Source organism: Strix aluco, chromosome 1 (genome assembly GCF_031877795.1).
Source record: "Strix aluco isolate bStrAlu1 chromosome 1, bStrAlu1.hap1, whole genome shotgun sequence".
Lineage (NCBI taxonomy): Eukaryota > Metazoa > Chordata > Aves > Strigiformes > Strigidae > Strix > Strix aluco.
The window spans coordinates 163,884,080-163,903,056 of NC_133931.1; the positions used below are offsets into that span (position 1 = coordinate 163,884,080).

Genomic DNA, 18,977 nt, shown 5'->3' on the forward strand with positions numbered 1-18,977 from the left:
AAAATGGTCTATGCAAAATCAGAGGCTGCTTTTTAACCAAAGCACCAAATCTTTTAGCCGTGTGACTCTGAAACGTCTTCAGGTCTGAAGCTTGTAGCAAGGAAGTGAGGTGAGCTGAAGTTTAAGAGACTCTGTCTTTTTCCTTGCAGGAGGCTGGCTGGTTGACAGGCATTAAAGAATCCGAGTGGCTTCAGTACAGAGATGCAAATAGTTATAAAGGACTTTTCCCAGAGAACTTCACACGCCATCTGGAGTAGTTCTCCGCTCAGGCAGACGAACGTGATACAAAGATCAGTCAGTAGGTTTTTAACCTCTTTGAAACACAGGAGCCCACCTTTTTGTAGTTTAAGCTGTTGATGGTTTACAGACTGGTGCCAGACAAAGCTTGTTGAAACATATCAAAATGAGCATGAATGCAAACAGTTAAGCTAGCAATCTCTGAAGCAGTACATGAAAAAAAAATCAAATAAAAAAGAAATGTCCTTATTTGTTCACACGTACGTGGCAACGGGTTTGTTTGTGCTTTGTCAGAGCTATGGTGATCCTGTATTGGTCCTTTCCCATGAAATCTGAAATTAGCCTCCTCAATACCAAAACCTTAACTTCTCTGCACTAAGTGTATTGTATTGAGTTGCACTGCAGAAGATTTAGTTATCCTGTAGTAATGAGGTCAAACTATTATTAGTTTCATGTGTTTAAAAAACTAATTAACTGCTGCAACGTTTTTCAATGTTATTTTTGGACATGCGTAATATATATACACACAAGAACTTAAATGTGTATATATAAGTGCATATGGATATATATGCATTTTCATGACTTCATCGTAGTTCTTTGACTGTGTAGTATCATCAGTACATGCATTGCTCTTTCACTGTCTGGCATTACAGGAAACAGTTTTGTTCCAAAGCAAAACTAGCTGCTCCATTGCCAAAACATGATACAGTATCTGTGTTTGTAATGTGAAATTTTCATTCTGAGATGATGAATAACATCATGTTCAAAGCTGCTAAACCTTTGAGAAGGCATGGCTCAGTCTCCTCTTCCAGCTGCAGTAGTTACAATGAGATAATCTGGAGGGGGAGCTGTTATGATGCTAATCTATACTTTTTTATTTAATTGGCTGAATAAATTAAAAAAAAAAAAAAAAGAAACAGAACTAATCTCTGAGAAAAAATAAACACAATATATTTTCACTATATGTATTTATGCAGCGTATCTTCACAGATCCTTTTAAAATAAGATATATAATGTATCCTGTATCAAAAAGTCATCTGTAACTTATGTTTTCCAGTGCTGTGTCATTAAAAATAAACCTTTGATCCAAAGAAACTGTTTCATCTGTGGTGCTTTTGAAGTTTTCCAACACTGAAGTTGATATATTTTATATGTTGTATTAGAGAATCTAATCTTAATTTAATACCTTTTTTTTCCAAAGAAACACAGCATAACAGGTGCACCATCTAAATTCTTGCTCTCAACCCTAGTCGTGACCAGAACTCCAAAAGGTCTGAACCCCAGCTCAGCAATCTCCTAGCTGCTCCTCCTATTCCAGACTCTGACCGCCAGCTAGTATCTGTCCACAAGCACCAAGGGAACTTCTCTGTGCTTGACCATCACAGCTGAAGATTGCTACCTCTTAGTAATTTTTCGCTTGTCCATTTATCTGTGTGGAAAGAAAGTTCTTCATGAATCTGCTCTAGTGTGTTTCTGATGCATGGAAGCTGCAAATATTTAGGAGCATCTGTAATTTCCTAGCAGTTTGGTTATTTTTTCATGATATTTTGGTTGGGGGCTTGTTTTGTGTACAAACAGTATCTCTTTCCACTCTATTTCTAATTTGTTGGATTTCAGTTGAAGAAACAGATTTTTTTGTTGCTCTGGAAGAGAAGGAAAGTTGGTTTCTCTCTTTTTCAGAAGCAAGTCTAATGATAGCTGCGTTTTGTAAAGAAGCTGAACAGCTCAACTGCAATAGCTGTGGTTTTGGCTTTGAAATGTCATAATGAGCAATCGGAGTCTAAGGAGGTTGCAGGAAAGCTCTTTGGTTTTCTGTTCATTCCTTTAACAGGTTTGGTGGTCAGTAGTGATCCAGGGCCAAGAATCTCACCAGAGAAACAACTTTCTTTTTGTTTTGGTGTGTTACAATAAATTCCAGACTCCAGTGCGCTGCTTTGAGGTGGTCACAATTACACCTCATTTATGGTGAGACTGATGACCTTCAGGCCAGTTTTCTGCTTCACTACATCTGAACACTTGCATTTCAGCAACAGCTGCTCTACAGATCACTGGTGGAGTGATCACTGGCCAGTTTTCTGCTTCACTACATCTGAACACTTGCATTTCATCAACAGCTGCTCTACAGATCACTGCAAGAGAGCAACACTGGATGGTGGAGCCTCAGTGTGGACTGTTCTTTGTCTGGGGCCTGCAGTCAAGCGAGACCATCGTGCATGACAGCTGTAACCCTAAGGAAGCAGAGGACACTGTGATCAGCCCAAAGCATTTCTTTACCCACTGCTGATTGTGTGCAATTACCATTATGCCCTCTTGATGCTAAAGTACCCAAGTGAAAGGCAACACCCTTGACCTTGATTCTTCCAATGCCCTTGGTACAGGTCGATGTGCCAAATACCCTGGTAAGGGGTTTCGTCATACCTGAGGTTGTGTATAGATAGAAAGGGTCTCTGGTCTACAGCAAAGAGCTGTCATGGTTTCTTCTGACATGCTCTTCAGAAATACTTCTTGACTCTACTCTTCATTTCTTAATTCCACCTCAGTATAAAGAAAAATATAATTTCAAAACCCATCAGATGTCCCCATCTCACTGCAAGGACTGTCACTATTTGCTGGCAATAAGAAGATGTACTGATAATGTCCCAAAAGCCATGCTATTGCACATGGTGCATGTGTCATTTAAGTGCTGCAGGTTACTGCGGATATGACATACCATTCTGACATTAAATACGTCTGCTTATCTCACACATGTACCACAGAGCCACAACGCAAAGATTTCTTACAGGAAGGGTGAGGAGAATTATTAATGTTGTATCTTTAAAATTCCTTGCAAAATTCCATATACCAAGATGCTAGATGTTAAAGGAAGGGCATTGATAGGTTAGCCAGAATGATAATTTTCCTAATTTTGCCTTCTAACAGAAGGAGTTCATGAATAGAAACGTATTTATAATTTTGGGTTAACAGCTGCTTCTCGTATTCGATTTCTTAGTTTCATTAGACAATGAGACTTATCTCTCAGACACTTTTATGTCTGCAGCTCCTGAGATGAATAGTGAAAATAAATTTATTTCTCTGTGATCTGTAGAAACTTATTCTAGGGCAAGCAAGAGAAATTCTTTCCAGCATGTACTGCTGTTACGTACCCCTCATAACCTCCCCCCTGGAGCTGTATTAGCCCAGAATTACTACTTCTTTTCTTGGACTTTTCTAATTAACTACACCACATTGGACTTGGCAAATTACCAAATTTCATGCTTTCAGAGTGATTGTAAAACAATAGCCCATTGTATCTTGGTTTCTCTAAAGACTTATTTATGCCTAAGACAGCACACATTACTAACCTTATACAGAGCTATAATTTCTAATTCTACATAAGATAAACCCTTCAAAGATTTAGGGACCCAATCTCCTGATCCCGCAGGCTGATTATGCATGGTGTGGCCTTGGAAGTAAGACAAAATAACTGAAGATGGAGAAACATCTCATGGGAGTGAATGAATAAATTGTGTATTTGCATCTCATTTCTCTGGTTTACTACCTTCCATGAATAATGAAAAATAAGCTGTCATGCATAAACTGAATGACACTTCTGTCCCTTTTCCCCTCCTCCTCCTCTCCCCATCTTGCTCTCCCCACCTCTTCTAGACCTCACAGCTGGGTGCATCTGTCCCTGCCTTAAGAAGATGGAGGGGAGGCTGGGGGGTTTGGTCCTACTCAGATTGTGTGGCGTTTGATTCCAGGATGCTCTGGTTACTGATGCCTTAATGCCAGAAGGGTGTGAAATAAATCATAGTCTCATTAAAGTGCATGCTTAATGAAAATTTCTTAGCGTCTTGCAGACACAGGGAAAAAAGGCATCAAAAGAAAGTCACCATGATGGGTAGGTTAGATGGATGGAGTTGGGAAAGAGCAGCCACTGGTTGTAGGAACAGTTTACAGGGCTGTCCCCTCCTGTGCACCCATGTGTAAGCAGAGCATGTGCAAGTTCACAGCTGCAGCAGCCAGAAGTACCCCAGTAGCCTCCGAAACACCACAGTTTGCTGCTTGAAGGACAAAATCAGATTTTACTGTTAGTTTTTAAAATAGATTTAAAAGATCTGTCTTTTGTGGCAGTTGATGAAACACTACCTGATAAGCCAATCCCCAGATACAGAAAGCAGTTAAGTGAATTAAGCAGGGTCACCGTTTCTGAAAGCAGCGCAAAGGAGCATGGAAGTGTTTTTCCAGCTGGCTGTGATCAGCAGTGTCACTGCTAGCTCTGATGTGCTCTCTGGTGGCGAGGCGTTCACTGCAGAGGAGGGGACTGCAATGGACTTGGCGCAAGCAAGCCAGCGATGCGGCAGCCACTTTGCTTCTGTTTTAAACCCCAGTTCTTTCTGGAGTAAAGAAATTATGTTTAATTAGGAAGAGGAATTTTAGGAGATGGCGTGTCCGGGTTCAGAATTAGAGAATATGAAGTGGGCTATGGTTTTGGACTCAGAGCTCGCTAAATGTACGGTGAGATAGTTACTTCTCAAAAATTCCTCTCTTGCGTCTTCATCCACGTGATTTCAGCCCTGATTCTGTCTCTGTGTGCACTGTGTCCCTGGCAGCATTTCAAGTCCATCTGTGTTTCTCTTGCATGGATATCTTCACTCTGACCTGTTTAATCAGCACAGAAGCATCGTAAGGGGGAAGACTGCCACGCTTCCCAAATGACGTCTCCTGTAACCGACAGGAAGACCTCTTAATTAACATTAATTTGGCAAAGCTGAAACCATCTCAAAAGGAATTATTCTGTGTATTTAGATGCTTAATAGCAGCTAAGGGAAACTTCAGTGAAAGAAAATGCCCAGGCAGTAGTAAAAGCACCACCCTGTGTGTATGCAGGATTTCCGTCCAGCCGCAAGTGCTAGATGCAATGCAGAGAATAACAAAGGAGCATGTAGCCACCAGAAATAGAGTCTTCAGGAGTCAGTGAGACCCATGTCTGCTGAAGAGGGTCAACAAATGCAGAAGTCTTGTTAGTCCTCAACCTGGTTTCAGAGGAGAAAACAGGCTGGGGTCTCTTCTGGTGCTATCTGAGCATAGGCTTTGGTGCAAGCCCAGGTCACTAATAGTGCCAGACAGACTGCTTGTAGCACAAGGCATAACTGGACCAAAACACTGGAAAGGTAAGTAGTTATATACTTAAATTATTATGTTTCCAATGTACATGCTACAAAGGAGAAGGTGAACGTATCCAGGCTTCCTATACTTCATATATTTCAGGTAATTATTCATAAGAAAGCCAAATTCTCTATATAAGTGTTTAAATTTAAACACATTGCGCTGCAATGGAAGGAATAATCTGTCTGTGTGTCAGTGAATGAAAAAAATACATGTAATCTTGAGGAATAAGCTGTGTGAGTTAAGACAAGATCACCAAATGAGAAGGTCATACAAAATTCTCTCTCTCAGTGGCTAAAATCTGACAGATCCCATATCTGGCATGGTGCTGTGACTCCCAAGGTCTTGCAGAGACACAAATGAAAGTGGAAATTGTCGATAGTGATTGGCAGGGATTCAGAACACTGTATTTTAAACCTATAAGATGTTTTACAGGAGAGGCTGTATAAATGCTGAGGATCTTTGGGTATCTCATGGCCCAAGAAAGAACATCACGCTGCTGTCCACCTAAAAAGTACTCATGAAAATAAAAATGACCGATGCACACCTGTTTTGCTTAAAAAATTCAGAGAATTGTAAGAATTCTTAGCATCCATCCACGCCTATGGATGCTGTATAGCATCTGCACAGCTGCTCAGAAAGGGTTTCTGAGGGTTTTACTCCTTCATACCCAGCAGAGGGTGATAGATGCTAGAATTTGCATTTGCCAAGTTAGCTCTCCTTTGGATCAATCTTCAGCTGCAAGTTTGTTTCATTAATACCTCTCGTTATCTGAAGTTGGCTCATACTTGCAGACACACAGGGCAAATTCCGTGCAATAATGGAAGCAAAACCAGTTTTGCGTATGCAGTAACTGGTTACTTCACCCTGCAGGCAAAGACAGACAAGTATATTATCGAGCTGCACTGTAAATCATTGCGACAACATATCCTTGCATCTAAAACTCATGCTGTATAACAAACATGGTAAATCAGCACCAAGTAACAAGTTACTCAGCTGATTCAATTCAAAGAGACAGTGTTGGTTTAAGAGGTAAAAATAGTATGCTACCTCTGCTTAAAATAATTTTATATTCTACCAGTGCTTAAATAGCTAAATTATTAACTACAGGGAAAAAAATTAAAAATTGTCTTCATTTTCTAGCTCCTTCACACTACTTTGACCTTGTAAAGACAGTTTCCCTTGTAATTTTCTTACATGTCTCCTCCTGTCTCTGTCTCTCTCTGCTTAACCTGCCCATAGTTTGTCCTGGTTTCACTGGGGTGAATGAAAACCCTGCTTGACTTGTGGTTCTGGGGTGTTAGTGTTGCAGTATTTGACTTCCAACCAAAACAGCACTGATAAATTAATGTTCACAGTTTTTTAATGTTAGAGTGCTCAAAACCAGCAAGTCAGTTGGTCCTCAGCTGCCTGACACTGGCTCTTGAGGCTGTAAAAATACTGCACCAAACCACCTCTCCCATAAATGGAGTCCTCAAAACAGTAGAGCAGAGAGAGACAGGAGGCTTGTAGGGATAACACCAGTGAGTAAAATATTCCATCATTTTTCTATACTGCCTGCTTGATTTAGGTCTGCGAAATTGCATACAAATTCATCCTGCACCGAGGGGTGGACATTGCTGCCTCAGGGAGGGGCCTATTTCTAACTATGGCCTCCTCATCGCTGCTTTCTTTTCACTTTCCAGACATGCTGTGGGCCATTAGCCTGGAGCAGGGCTCTGTTATAAACCAGGCACACAAGGGCAGCAATGCTGAAGTCTCTTGCAACGTGATGGTCAGATCAGAGGCGACCTACATCCATCAGCACTGAATACTACCAGGGAAGGCCCCAGAGAAGCAGCTCCACCTCCATCTCTCTGGCTCTGACCTCAGTGGGGGAATAGCCATCTCTATAGAGAAAAACCTCAGCCTCTGAACAAGAAGACAGCTGTGTCCTGCTACGTAGGATTCAAGCATAAGAAGGAAGGCAGCAAGTTCTGCTCCTGTGCTGTGTGGGAGCGGGCGTCAAGCCACAGACCTCTTCCAGTCTGTAAATCCTACCTGCCAGGGATGGTTTGTGGGGCATCTTCCACCAGGTTTCCTTCCCCTCAGCCCTGGCCATTAGACTAGCCAGAGGAACCAATGTAGAGATCAAGCAGGAGGAATATAATTTCAAACTGGAGAAATAAATTATAAACACTGGCGTGTCCCTGTAACAAAACAGTATGTCTTAAGACAGAAAGAAGGTCACTGCATCTATCTGTGAGATGAAATTCAATGGCAGCGTATAGGAATAGAGGAGAAGAAATGAAGAAAATGTACAGTATCCAACAAAAACTGAAGTGAATACAGATAACCAAAATGACTAGACGATATGGAACAGTGAAGGACATATGGATATTAGTGAATGTTAAATGCCTGGGCACACTCAGGCTCTGACTGTGGTTATAATCATGAGTGAGACAGCAAATTATCTTTCAGGATCGATGTAACATGCCCTGCCTCTGCAAGAGATGCCATGAATATTTAAATATGCAAAAGTACCTGAGGCTTGCATTGCTCTGCATTTTATACGAAGGAAAGAAAAAGCAAGAGGGGACGCAGAAGCCAGCAGACACCCCCCCAGACATACCTGCAGGGGCCAGTTCCCAAAGGGATGCCTCTCTGGTTGTCTGTGCATGTCTTCTGCTCAGCAAAGCCCATTGTCACCCTTAGCCTCTGTGCCAGCCCCAGGGCCATGTCCCCGGGCTTTTCCCTCCCGGCTCTCAGTCTCTGCACTAGGGCTGGAAGGAGGGACCAGCGCTGCTGTCCCCACAGCCATCCTGGCCTCTCCACGCCAGGGAAAGCCACGGTGCTGAGACCAGTAGGAGGATGGGAGACTAGAATTGGATTTCCAGGCAGTATCTCCTCACCACCACTCTCCCTCCCGTTTGCCCCCAGACCTGCTGTGGGCCCTCCCTGTGAATCAGCATCCAGCTTTTATCAGCCGACAGCCACAGCAGCGCAGGATCGGCCAAGGGCCTGAGGGTTCAAGCTCCAGCTACATCCACTGGTACCAAGCCCTAGGCAATGGACCACCACCCTACCTCTCCTCAAACCCAGGTCCTGTCCAGGACACTGGTGTTCCTCCCGTGAAGGTTACAGCCTATTTCCCACCCAGAGACATCTGCACACTGAGAATATGTGGAGTGGGAAGCTATTGGAACGCAAGCCTGGCTCCAATCCAATTGCAATTCTGTAGTATAAATATGTTTCTACCTACAACACAGGAGGTTCCTGTTAGGTCCAGAGGCTTCTGGCTCCCCTTAGGGGTGTCAGGCTCCTAGGTGTGGCCTGGCATCAGTCCTCTTTGCTCTGCATCAGCCCTGGGAACATTGGTAGGCAAAGGACAAGTTTAATCAGGACCAGAGAGGATGCTCTGACGAAGTAGCTTGGTTTCCAGGGATAAATATTCTTGGCAGAGTTTAGCAGGCTTAGTGGTTTGTGCAGTACCATTTTTTGTCAGATTTCAAACTCTTCCTAACAAATAAAGGAAGGGGAATAAGTTTGAAGTTTTAATCTAATTATGTTTGCATCATGAATGAGCAGATGAACAACAACATCTGTTTTACATAACATTACTTCAGCTATTCAAAGATTTTACTCTTATAGAAATGACCTCCTTTTGAATAAACCCTCATGCCCTGTGGAATTACTGAATGGTTTATTTGTGTGGTCAGTTGCTCTGAGTCCATCACCAGATGGCCACCAAATGCAATGACTCTGGACGTAGATTCAGGGGGTAACACCTTAGGGAATGTTGTGGTAGTTTCTCATTAACACAACAGATTTCCAAACCGATTATTTCCTTTCACCAAGTTTGAATGCTTGAAGGCTGCAGATGTTTGTGCTCACTTTGAAGAGGGCAGAGTTAAATATCTTTGCTTTCAGTGCTGATGGAGAAGCTGGCAGTGATGTTATAGTCCTGATTGCCCATGGCTAGTAATGAGCCCAGATTAGCACAGGATACCACCATCTTTCCTTCCAACTATGAATGTGACTGAAAATAAGTGTATAAGCTTTTGGTACACCCTTTTGCATGCTTTAAGGTATTTTTCCTACATCAAAGTGAGTAACACATGTGCTGATCAGATATTTTACTTTAGTCCTGAAAATGTGCAAACTTTCCTCTCCTAAATATTTTCTTCAGTCAATGTAAATAATGTTTTCTTTATGCTCAATCTGACCCTTTCTCATTTGCCTACTAGATACAGTCTGATTACCAATACTCCAGGCAGGAACCAGACTGCTCTTCCTCTCTGAACAAAACTCAGGACCACTCTCTTAATTAAGATCCCCATGTAGTAAAATGAACATTTAGCAGGAAATTGATTCAGTTATCATGATTGCTGCCCATGGTTGTATCTGGTTTGTGATTGACCTGTTGCTGTGTTAGGTGCTTCAGAGAATGCTCTGTGAAACCATCCCTACCCCTGGGAAGTTATGCTCTCAATGAATAAGAAAAACAGATGAAGACTAAGGAAAGGGTGAAGAGTTACTCTTGGTTTTTTCCAGTCAGGCACTTCAGCTCAGAGAGGTTCACAGAATCACAGAATCATCGAGGTTGGAAAGGACCTTGAAGATCATCTAGTCCAACCGTTAACCCAGCACTGACAGATCCCAACTACACCATATCCCTAAGTGCTATGTCAACCTGCCTCTTGAACACCTCCAGGGATGGGGACTCCACCACCTCCCTGGGCAGCCCATTCCAACGCCCAACTACCCATCCTGGAAAGAAATACTTCCTAATATCTAGTCTAAACCTTCCCTGTCACAACTTGAGGCCATTACCTCTTGTCCTGGCGCTGGTTCCTTGGCTCAAGAGACTCATCCCCCCTCTCTGCACCCTCCTTTCAGGGAGTTGTAGAGGGCGATGAGGTCTCCCCTCAGCCTCCTCTTCTCCAGACTAAACCCCCCCAGTTCCCTCAGCCGCTCCTTGTACGACATGTGCTCCAGACCCTTCACCAGCTTCATTGCCCTTCTCTGGAAGGGTTCCTGGCTGGGTAGCACTGAGCATCTACATGCCTGGCTGAGCTCGCTGCAGGGGTGGGCATTCTCAATCGCTGCAAGCCTGAGCTTTTGCAGCTGGCCTGAGACTAGACAGAGAGCGAGAGAAGGCTGTGGTGAAGCCATTCCTTGGGAGGAGGGTGATGTCTGGAGAATCATCCCTACACAACACATGCAGGGGTGAGACCACCGTTTTTCTACGGAAAACTAAACCTGCACAGTAAAACACCACCAATGTCTTCATTGGTTGATGTCCCAGACACCGGATGGTGCAGGCGTTTTATTGGGGTGGGGGTGGGGGGGAAGCCATGCCTACTTATTATGCTTTATATGGCAAGATGGGAGTATTAGCCACCTGGAGCTGTGTCCTCCCTGCCCATCATGAGAAGCAGGACAGGAAGAGGTGAAATTGTTGAATAAGAGACAATTTGGGGCACACAACATTTTTTGCAGGGTATAAAGACATTGTTCCTATTTTTATTTATGTTCTCCTAATCAAGACACTTCACAAAGTAAATTCTACGTCCTGCTATGCCGAATGTCTTACCACTGTTATGTTGCTACACTCAATTTGAGACTGACCTGCAAGTAAGTACATTAGAAGACACCCAGGCTAGCGTCTGTATGTCTGAGCACTCACAAGTTCAGGCAGAAAAACAAAAAAAGGCTGGATGAAAGGGAGAAGGATGGTGCTCGTATACAGGTGAGTGTAGGTGACTTTGGCTTGGGGAGGTTTGGGGGCTGGGTGCCAGGAGAGCAGAGCACATCTCTGCCTGATGAGACCCACGTGGGTGCTCCCCAGCTCTCAAAAGCCGGTCACTTGTCTGTGATTATCCAGGAGAATTGTGAGGGGGCTTGGTATTAGCCATACCCTGGCACAGAGGGGCAGAACAGAGAAAGATGCTGGTGCCTGCCAGGCAGGACAACAGCGCGGTGACCTGGTCTGGTTAGAGGCTTGCAGACACTTGCCAACGGCTTCACCAAGTTTCACATCAACACACCCCTCTCTGTCTCTTTTTTAACGGGAAATTAAGCAACACCATAAAAAAAAATCACTTGTCTCTTCACTAATTCATTTGGTTTTTTTGAGGGGGCAAGGTATCAGTATATATTTTTTTTTTAAATTTTTCATCTCTTTGGGGTTGAACTATCCCAGTATGTCTGAAATTCCTTTTCTGAGGAGCTATGGCAGAACAAGAAAAAACTATGGACTTCTTGAAAGCCTTCCAAGCTTGTCTCTTGCCTTGTAAGTTGTATGGATTGGTTATTTTTAATGGTGTCAGAATGTATTTCTTCTTGCTTTTATATCACACTTCCATTTGTCCCCCAGCCTAATTATGTGGTTTGGTATCAGCCATGTCCTATTACCCAATTCCCAAACTCGAATGACACTTGGCAGATAACCTATGGACAAATGTCTTGATTCCCCTGTGTGATGGCTGACAAATGTGTGCCATACAGCCCACACGCTGGGGGTAAGGCCCTGCATTTCTCCCCCTCCTCACACTGTGCAGCAGCACGTGCCTTTGCCAGCAGAAGCAGGGAGTACGCCTCAGTCCCTCTTCCTCGCTGATGGGGTGTCTGTGGTTTGAGGATACTCTCCTGACCACAGGGGTGAGGATTTCTTGCTGGACCCACACCCCACCCAGAGAGACTGGTCTGTATCACCCTTTCTGGGGCTGATATTAATTGGGACACAGGTTTCCCCTGAAAGAAAGACCTTATCTACACACAAACAGACACCTGCATGCTGCTGGTGCAGGGGCTGGACAACCAAGCCAGCATGTGGTACCACTGCGCCGCATGGGACTGCACCCACGGCCGTTCCCTCGACCTCCTGCCATTTACCACAGTAGTGATGTGTTTGCAGAGAAAACATCCCCACAACACCATGAACTTTTTGTGTAGGGACATTACAGCTTATTTGTCTAGACATGGGAGAACAGCAGGCAAAAAAGGCCAGAAAGCTCTTGATAGGGGACTAGGGGCATGCAAGAGGGACAGAAGGAGGAAGGGAGGAGTGCTATCTGAAATGACTAGGGGCCAGGAGGGCATTTTGGATTAAATTGCTGAGTTTGCGTGTACCATGGCAGTTTTCAAGTTTTACCCCAGGATAAGGAACTTTCTGGATGCAAAATCCAACGGGATGAAGAAGCAAAATGCTTTCCAGATGTAAATAGGGAAGGGCACAGTAAATGCTGGAGAATCCTTATGGGAGAAAACCACCTTCAACTTAGAGTCCTTTTCAAACTATCTTCAACTGAAAACCTGGGCAGGAGGCAGGAGGGACTGCATAGTGCCTGTGATTTCCAAGGGGCCATCCTAGGAGCCATGTGGCACTGTCTGCTGCAGCTCCCTCTTGCTATTCCAGAGCAGTTCAATGTAAGTCCAGTCTTTGGGAGAGACAGTGAGAAGTATCCTTTGCACAGTGCTGAGCACCTTGTTGTTCCTTCCTAGGTCGTTGACTCTTCCTTCCTGGGCTGTTGAGTGATGTGAGGTACGCCACACAGCTGATAAGCAGCTGGGAGGTGCTGCTAAGCTATGGTTTATTCATCAGATAAAAGTCTAGCACAAACAAGAGCTATTTACAGCAATATAGTACTTAAATATGCACTCTCAGCAGTCTTTATGAAGTTGTATCAAAGGTTTCTAGAAGTAGAAGTGAAAATTTAAGACATCTGTCAGATCCTGTAGTCCATCTTGTTCTCCATGTAGGATTATTTCTTATACGGTTTCTACATCAGTCTAGTTCTAGGAGTCCCCAGAATGGAGCTGCCATCATCTCCAAGGGAAAATGAAGGGCTACAGCCTGGCTTACCTCAAGATCAGGACACTGTCAGCCTGAATTTGCTGTATCAGCAAGAGCTACTTACACTTCTAGGTCACGGTAGAAAAGGTTTACCATTTTTTCCTGCAACAGCTAAAGAATGCAAAGCACTTTGGTGATTCACGAGAAAGGGGTCCTTGTCTGAAAATTATTTTTAATGACCACTCATGAGAAACTTATGAGAAACTAATGAGAAACTTTAGAGCCAATGCTTCTAAAGTTGCTCAGGGCTATATAGATTTAGGTTTTCTGAACAAAGCATTCAGTAATTTATTACATATTGGTTTTATAAAGCAAAGATTTAAGGAAAAAAATCATTATTTGAGTCAAAGGGTGGATATTTTTCAGACGCTGAATTGCAAAGAACTCCATTCCCAGGTTTACCCTGTGTTTGTCTACACCTTCCAACAAGACCTGAAGGGTAGGCCAGGATCTATACTGGAGCAGTCCATCTTCTTTTTCCAGGCTATGTTGCCTCTTACACGTCTTGTGGAGAGAGTGGTCAAGGCAAGAAACTCCTGATGTGTATGTCTCCAGGATCAGTGATGTGCAAGTCCTGGGCCAATGCAGAGCTGCTGTTGATCTTGCAGCATTTTGTAGTTTTACAAAATAAACTTTATGTAATTATTTTTTTTAATCCCACTCAGAAAACCACAAACACAGTTTCCAGTTGCAACAGGCCTTCACTTCTGACTATTTTGCCATTAAGACAGGAAACCAACAAAATCTTGTTTAAAGATCTAACAGCGATGGATGCCAAGTGCTACACCATGAAATGATAAACAGTTGTTTTGATGTTGAAGTTCCACTTCTAGAAGGTACTTTTCCCGCACTTTGTATTGGTAAGGGGATTTTCACTGTTGGTGCAAGCACTTCGCAAGGTGGACCATCCAGCCAAAGCCCAGCAGAAATGAGAAGAGCAGCCCCTTACTTCGGTAGGATTTGTAGTAAGCCAGGAGACAGCCACAGCGCTCTCCCATGCTCAGTTTATTTCATGTTGGAGTGGAAATGACTGGTTTTCCCTGCACCTTGGGTGTTTTAAGCTCCCAAGAAAGGGCAGGGTTGACTCTTCTGAAGTCAGTAGTATCTTGCATATTGACCTGAATGGTAGCAGATACAGATAATGAAAAAAAAGAGGGGAGAAAGGAAGCAAAGCCACAGTCAAAGCACCAAGGCAGGGGGGAACCCGCATTCAGGTGTTTCCAATGCAGCGGGGAGCAATGGGATGGGGTGACTGAGGTGTGTGGAGCGGACTATTTCCTTATTCGAGATGTCTGTGGTGTCCCAGATAGTCCTAAAGTCACCTAAAATTTGAAGAACACTATCATGCATTTCTTTACTGTTCCTTCCTTGCAACACACACCTCCTCATCCTGTCTGCCTTGGTGAAATAGCTGACCTGATTTTCATGTCTTCTCAACAAGTTTTAAGTTTTGAGCACAGGAAGAAGCCAGCCCTGAAGGTGAATATTTTGTGAAGATACAAGCATCTACAAGAAGTCTGTTGGAAGGCAAACCTTAAGTTACCAAAATTCTTATTAATCACTGTAATTGATTACTGAGCAATTGAATAGATTTACATTGTCTTCATAGTTGCTATGATACACCTATCAGATGTATCAGTGCAGAAAGTACTATTGAATTGTTAACTTAAAATTTCCGAGCTGAAATCAGAACAACGACCAACATTGAATTCATTTCCATCTGTTATAGAGCCCTGACCACTCATGGCTCAAAAATGGCTCAAACAGGCTCATCAAGACCGTGTGCTGCTTCTCTGCATTCAGCTGGGTTAAGCTTGTTTGTGAACAAACTTGTACCTAATAGGTCATTTAACACTATGAACTATATGGAGCTGTACAAAGCCCCTGACAACATTATGATTTTATATCACATATGAAAGAAATCCCTTGTACAGTTTTGGCTTTGCAGGAAGAAAGAGTCAAGATCTTTTTACTTAAAAAATGATTGATTTGTTGCTTTCTTTAGCAGAAACTCTTTTATATATTAGAAGCTGATAGGACTTAGGCTAGGCTGAAAAAAAATGTCTGTGTGTAGGTTGTCTCCAGTTATTTAAGTGTGTTTGAAATCTCACTGAGGTGAGTGGAAAGACTCCCTGTGTCTTTGGATGAGAAACTCCAAACAATTTTGGGGCAGAAATAGGAAGTGTGTGAATTACTTCACAGTGCTGGGAAAATTATATCTTGTGTAAGCAACTCATTTCTACTTTAAAAACAAAGAACTCCAATAGCATCAGTATCAGTAAACTGTCATTATAAAGGTGTTTTTTCAGACAGTCTGGATGAGAAAGCAGCAGAGATGGGAGGTAGCTGGGGGAGTGGGCTGTTCATCAGCAGGTTTTCAGATCTCAGTATTGAACTTTTTTTTAAATGAGATTCTGGTTTGCCTAATTAGTGCCTGCTGATATAAAAATACTTAGGCCCATGTGCTGCATTTGGCTTTGGAAACGTACACTATTTTGATTAGAAAAACAGATAGTAAACCATATGAGACACATAGAAAGCATGTTCTAGAAATGGCTGTCTTTCAGGTTTAAGAACATAAGAACACGCAAATGAATGTATTCCTACTGATGTCCTATAAAGCATCTCCATTTAAGCTAGAGAGCCAAATATAGATTCCAGTCTGCTAAAATTTGTAGTGGTACCAAGACCATGGGAAATGGCCGAGCATGAAGACAGCTGCCCCCAATAGGCAGGAAGAAATCCCACCTTCTCAGTAATGTGGGAACCAGCAGCTGCAGAGCCAGGTAATGGAAGATGTTTACTGTATAGGCATCATTTTGATGTTTTTTTTAATTACTGGAGCTGTCAATAAAAGTTTGGAAACACTGGAGCTTCCTTTGCAGCAATGGTTAACTCCACACACTGACTGTAGGAACAGGCACTTCAGGGGGCAGCTGTGTTACAGGATCCCATTTGATGTTCAAGGTCCAAAATGAATGGGACAAATTGTTAAAAGAAAAGCTTCAGAGGTATTGCCATGGGATGAAAAATCATCCTACACGTGGAGCCTCCAACACCTCAGTCGGTAAGAGAGTTAAGGAATTAAGCTGATCTCTGACTAGTACCATATCTAGGGGATAAGTCTCGGAGAACAGCATTCTCATTACAACAAGCAAAGATATATCTAGGCAGAAGTGAAGCAAGGGAAACTCAGGCCATAAATAAGGTGTAAGAGTGGGGCAATGAACTGCTGAAGCATCTTGCTTATGACTGGGGTACAGTCTCTGTTGCAGGTCACAAGGCAGCTTCCCTAAAGAAAATCTGTAGTCACTCACGCAGGGCTTAATTTTGGGAGCTGCTGTGGGTGGTGGTATTCATTTGCAGGGTACCACCACTTGCAGGAATTCTCATACACAGACAGAGGAATCTCTTGTGGCCCTCAGAAAGCTCAAGACAGTTAAAGGAGGTGCCAATGGCTGATGGGAACCTGAGTTACTCATTTCTCCGCCTTAGGTGCCTGCTCCCTCCTGCCGGGGACGGACACTGCTCCTGGCCGGCTCAGGAAGGCAGGCACCACATCGTACGATGCTCATGTTGCTGCTGCAGGTGCTTCTGGCTGCCTCAGCCCTTTGCTGTAGATATGAGTCACAGGGGCTTGGGAGAGTCCCAGTCTGTGAGCCTCTGGGGCTCGTCACTGCTGACACGACAGTGCTGTTTCTCTGCTTTCCTTGTAGATGGAGCTGCGCAAAGCCTCAGGCAGCCAGAACCTTCCACCAGCAGAGCCATGCGAATGACTGTGTGGATCAGCTGCCATTTTTCTGGGTCAGACCTTCTGAGTACCTTCATCCTTCATCAACATTGGGGAGGAGTGGCTGGAGAGCTGCCAGTCAGAGAGGGACCTGGGGGTGTTGATTGACAGCCGGCTGAACATGAACCAGCAGTGTGCCCAGGTGGCCAAGAAGGCCAATGGCATCCTGGCTTGTATCAGCACTAGCGTGGCCAGCAGGGACAGGGAAGGGATCTTGCCCCTGTACTCGGCACTGGTGAGGCTGCACCTCGATTCCTGTGTTCAGGTTTGGGCCCCTCACTACAAAAAGGACATTGAATGGCTTGAGCGTGTCCAGAGAAGGGCAACGGAGCTGCTGCAGGGTCTGGAGCACAGGTCTGATGGGAACTGGGGGGGTTGAGTCTGGAGAAGAGGAGGCTGAGGGGAGACCTCATCGCCCTCTACAGCTACCTGAAAGGAGGGTGCAGAGAGGGGGGATGAGTCTCTTGAGCCAAGGAACCAGCGCCAGGACAAGAGGGAATGGCCTCAAGCTGTGCCAGGGAAGGTTTAGACTAGATATTAGGAAGTATTTCTTTGCAGAAGGGGTTGTTTAGGCATTGGAATGGGCTGCCCAGGACAGTGGTGGAGTCCCCATCCCTGGAGGGGTTTAAGAGTCGGGTTGACCCAGCGCTGAGGGATCTGGTGTAGTTGGGAACCGTCAATGTTATGTTAATGGTTGGACTGGATGATCTTCAAGGTCTTTTCCAACCTCGATGATTCTGTGATTCTGTGATCCACTGGCACCAACAAGAACCCAGAGAAGCTCCAAAGCACATTCTGTACGTGTAATCGGGGGATCCTTATTTTTATGAAAAGTCTTACAGAGAAAATTTTGGGGCCAAGAAGGAGAGGAGACAGTCCATCTGTCCTCTGACAATAAATAAATCACAAAGCAGCAAGAGGCTACCTAATTATTGTGCTCACTGGGGCCACACAGCCTTAGAAAACCATTGGGCAGTGGACAGAGAAACCTCCTGTGTGCTCCCAAGGGCTGGAAACATCACCTGAGTCCAGGGTCCTGCCTGACAGGCTGGGCTCGCCTGCAGGAGCTCATTAGGGTGACAAGTTGTGAAAAACAGCATAGAAGTGCTGTTTAGCTGCCTTAGATGACTAAGCTGGAAGGAAAGGCACCAGGGAGTTGCACCGCCATCATGAAGTAGAGTCAAAGTTTAACCCTACAGCTCTCCTTGCCGGGTGCAGCCCAGCGCTCTCCCGCCAGCAGCTGGCAACAGCAGGTGCCTAGAGGAGATGGTACGAACAAAGGCACAGCAGCAGCTTCCCAGAAATGCTTCCTGATCTCAGTGATCTAGGGCAGCAATTTAGCCTGCTTTTGAGGGGCATCTCTCTTCTTCCATCCTCTGATAGCCGATGCACCTTAAACATCTGGATATGAAGCTGACTTTAAATGCTAGGACACATAAATCCGATGTTGAGGAAAAAAAAAAAACCACAGTGACTTTTCACTCATCATCCAAGCAAATTCCCTGTGGAAAAAAAGAAAAAAAATAAATGTTTCCTCGGTAGTGAGCTCTCTTCTTACAAAGGTGTTTGCCTTCTATTTAAGTGTTAATCAGTGGAAATGTCTTGTGCATCATTATTGTACACATCCACAGCTGGCACAACCTCATTGGATGGTTTTCTGCCCCTCAGATCTCCTTCACCCCCACTTGAGCCTGGCCCTGATCCTGTCCCCGTAAGGAAGCCATAAGAAGGGCAGTGACAATGTGTCTGCTGAGAGCTTTCATCCTGGCAGCTGTTTTTTCTTGTATGTGTCCTGCTCACCCTTCTGGCTTCACGCCCATCAGTGGCAATGGGGAAGCTCTCTTATTTCAGCTTCATGTTTGTAATTTTTCTCTTTCTTTCACACAGGCAATTCTGCACAAGTCTTGCAGCAAACCCCCATATCCATCACCAAGCCAGAAAGAAAAACAGTGCTAATCAACTGCC

At 44.2% G+C, this 18,977-nt stretch overlaps 1 protein-coding gene and 1 gene segment (V, D, J or C); both read left to right on the forward strand.

The window, feature by feature from the left end:
• Positions 1–1,332, forward strand: part of AMPH (amphiphysin) — a 122,855-nt gene extending 121,523 nt beyond the window's left edge. For all 6 annotated transcript variants that reach the window (XM_074843550.1, XM_074843559.1, XM_074843569.1 and 3 more), the window contains one exon: positions 150–1,332. In XM_074843550.1, the coding sequence (XP_074699651.1) occupies positions 150–257 (108 nt within the window). In that variant the 3' untranslated portion in view covers positions 258–1,332. The remainder of the gene's footprint in view (positions 1–149) is intronic.
• Positions 1,333–16,795: 15,463 nt separating this feature from the next.
• Positions 16,796–18,750, forward strand: LOC141920105 (immunoglobulin lambda variable 1-36-like). The segment is given in 3 exon segments: positions 16,796–16,838; positions 16,939–17,040; positions 17,749–18,750. Coding segments are annotated over 3 exon segments (435 nt in total).
• Positions 18,751–18,977: the final 227 nt, after the last annotated feature.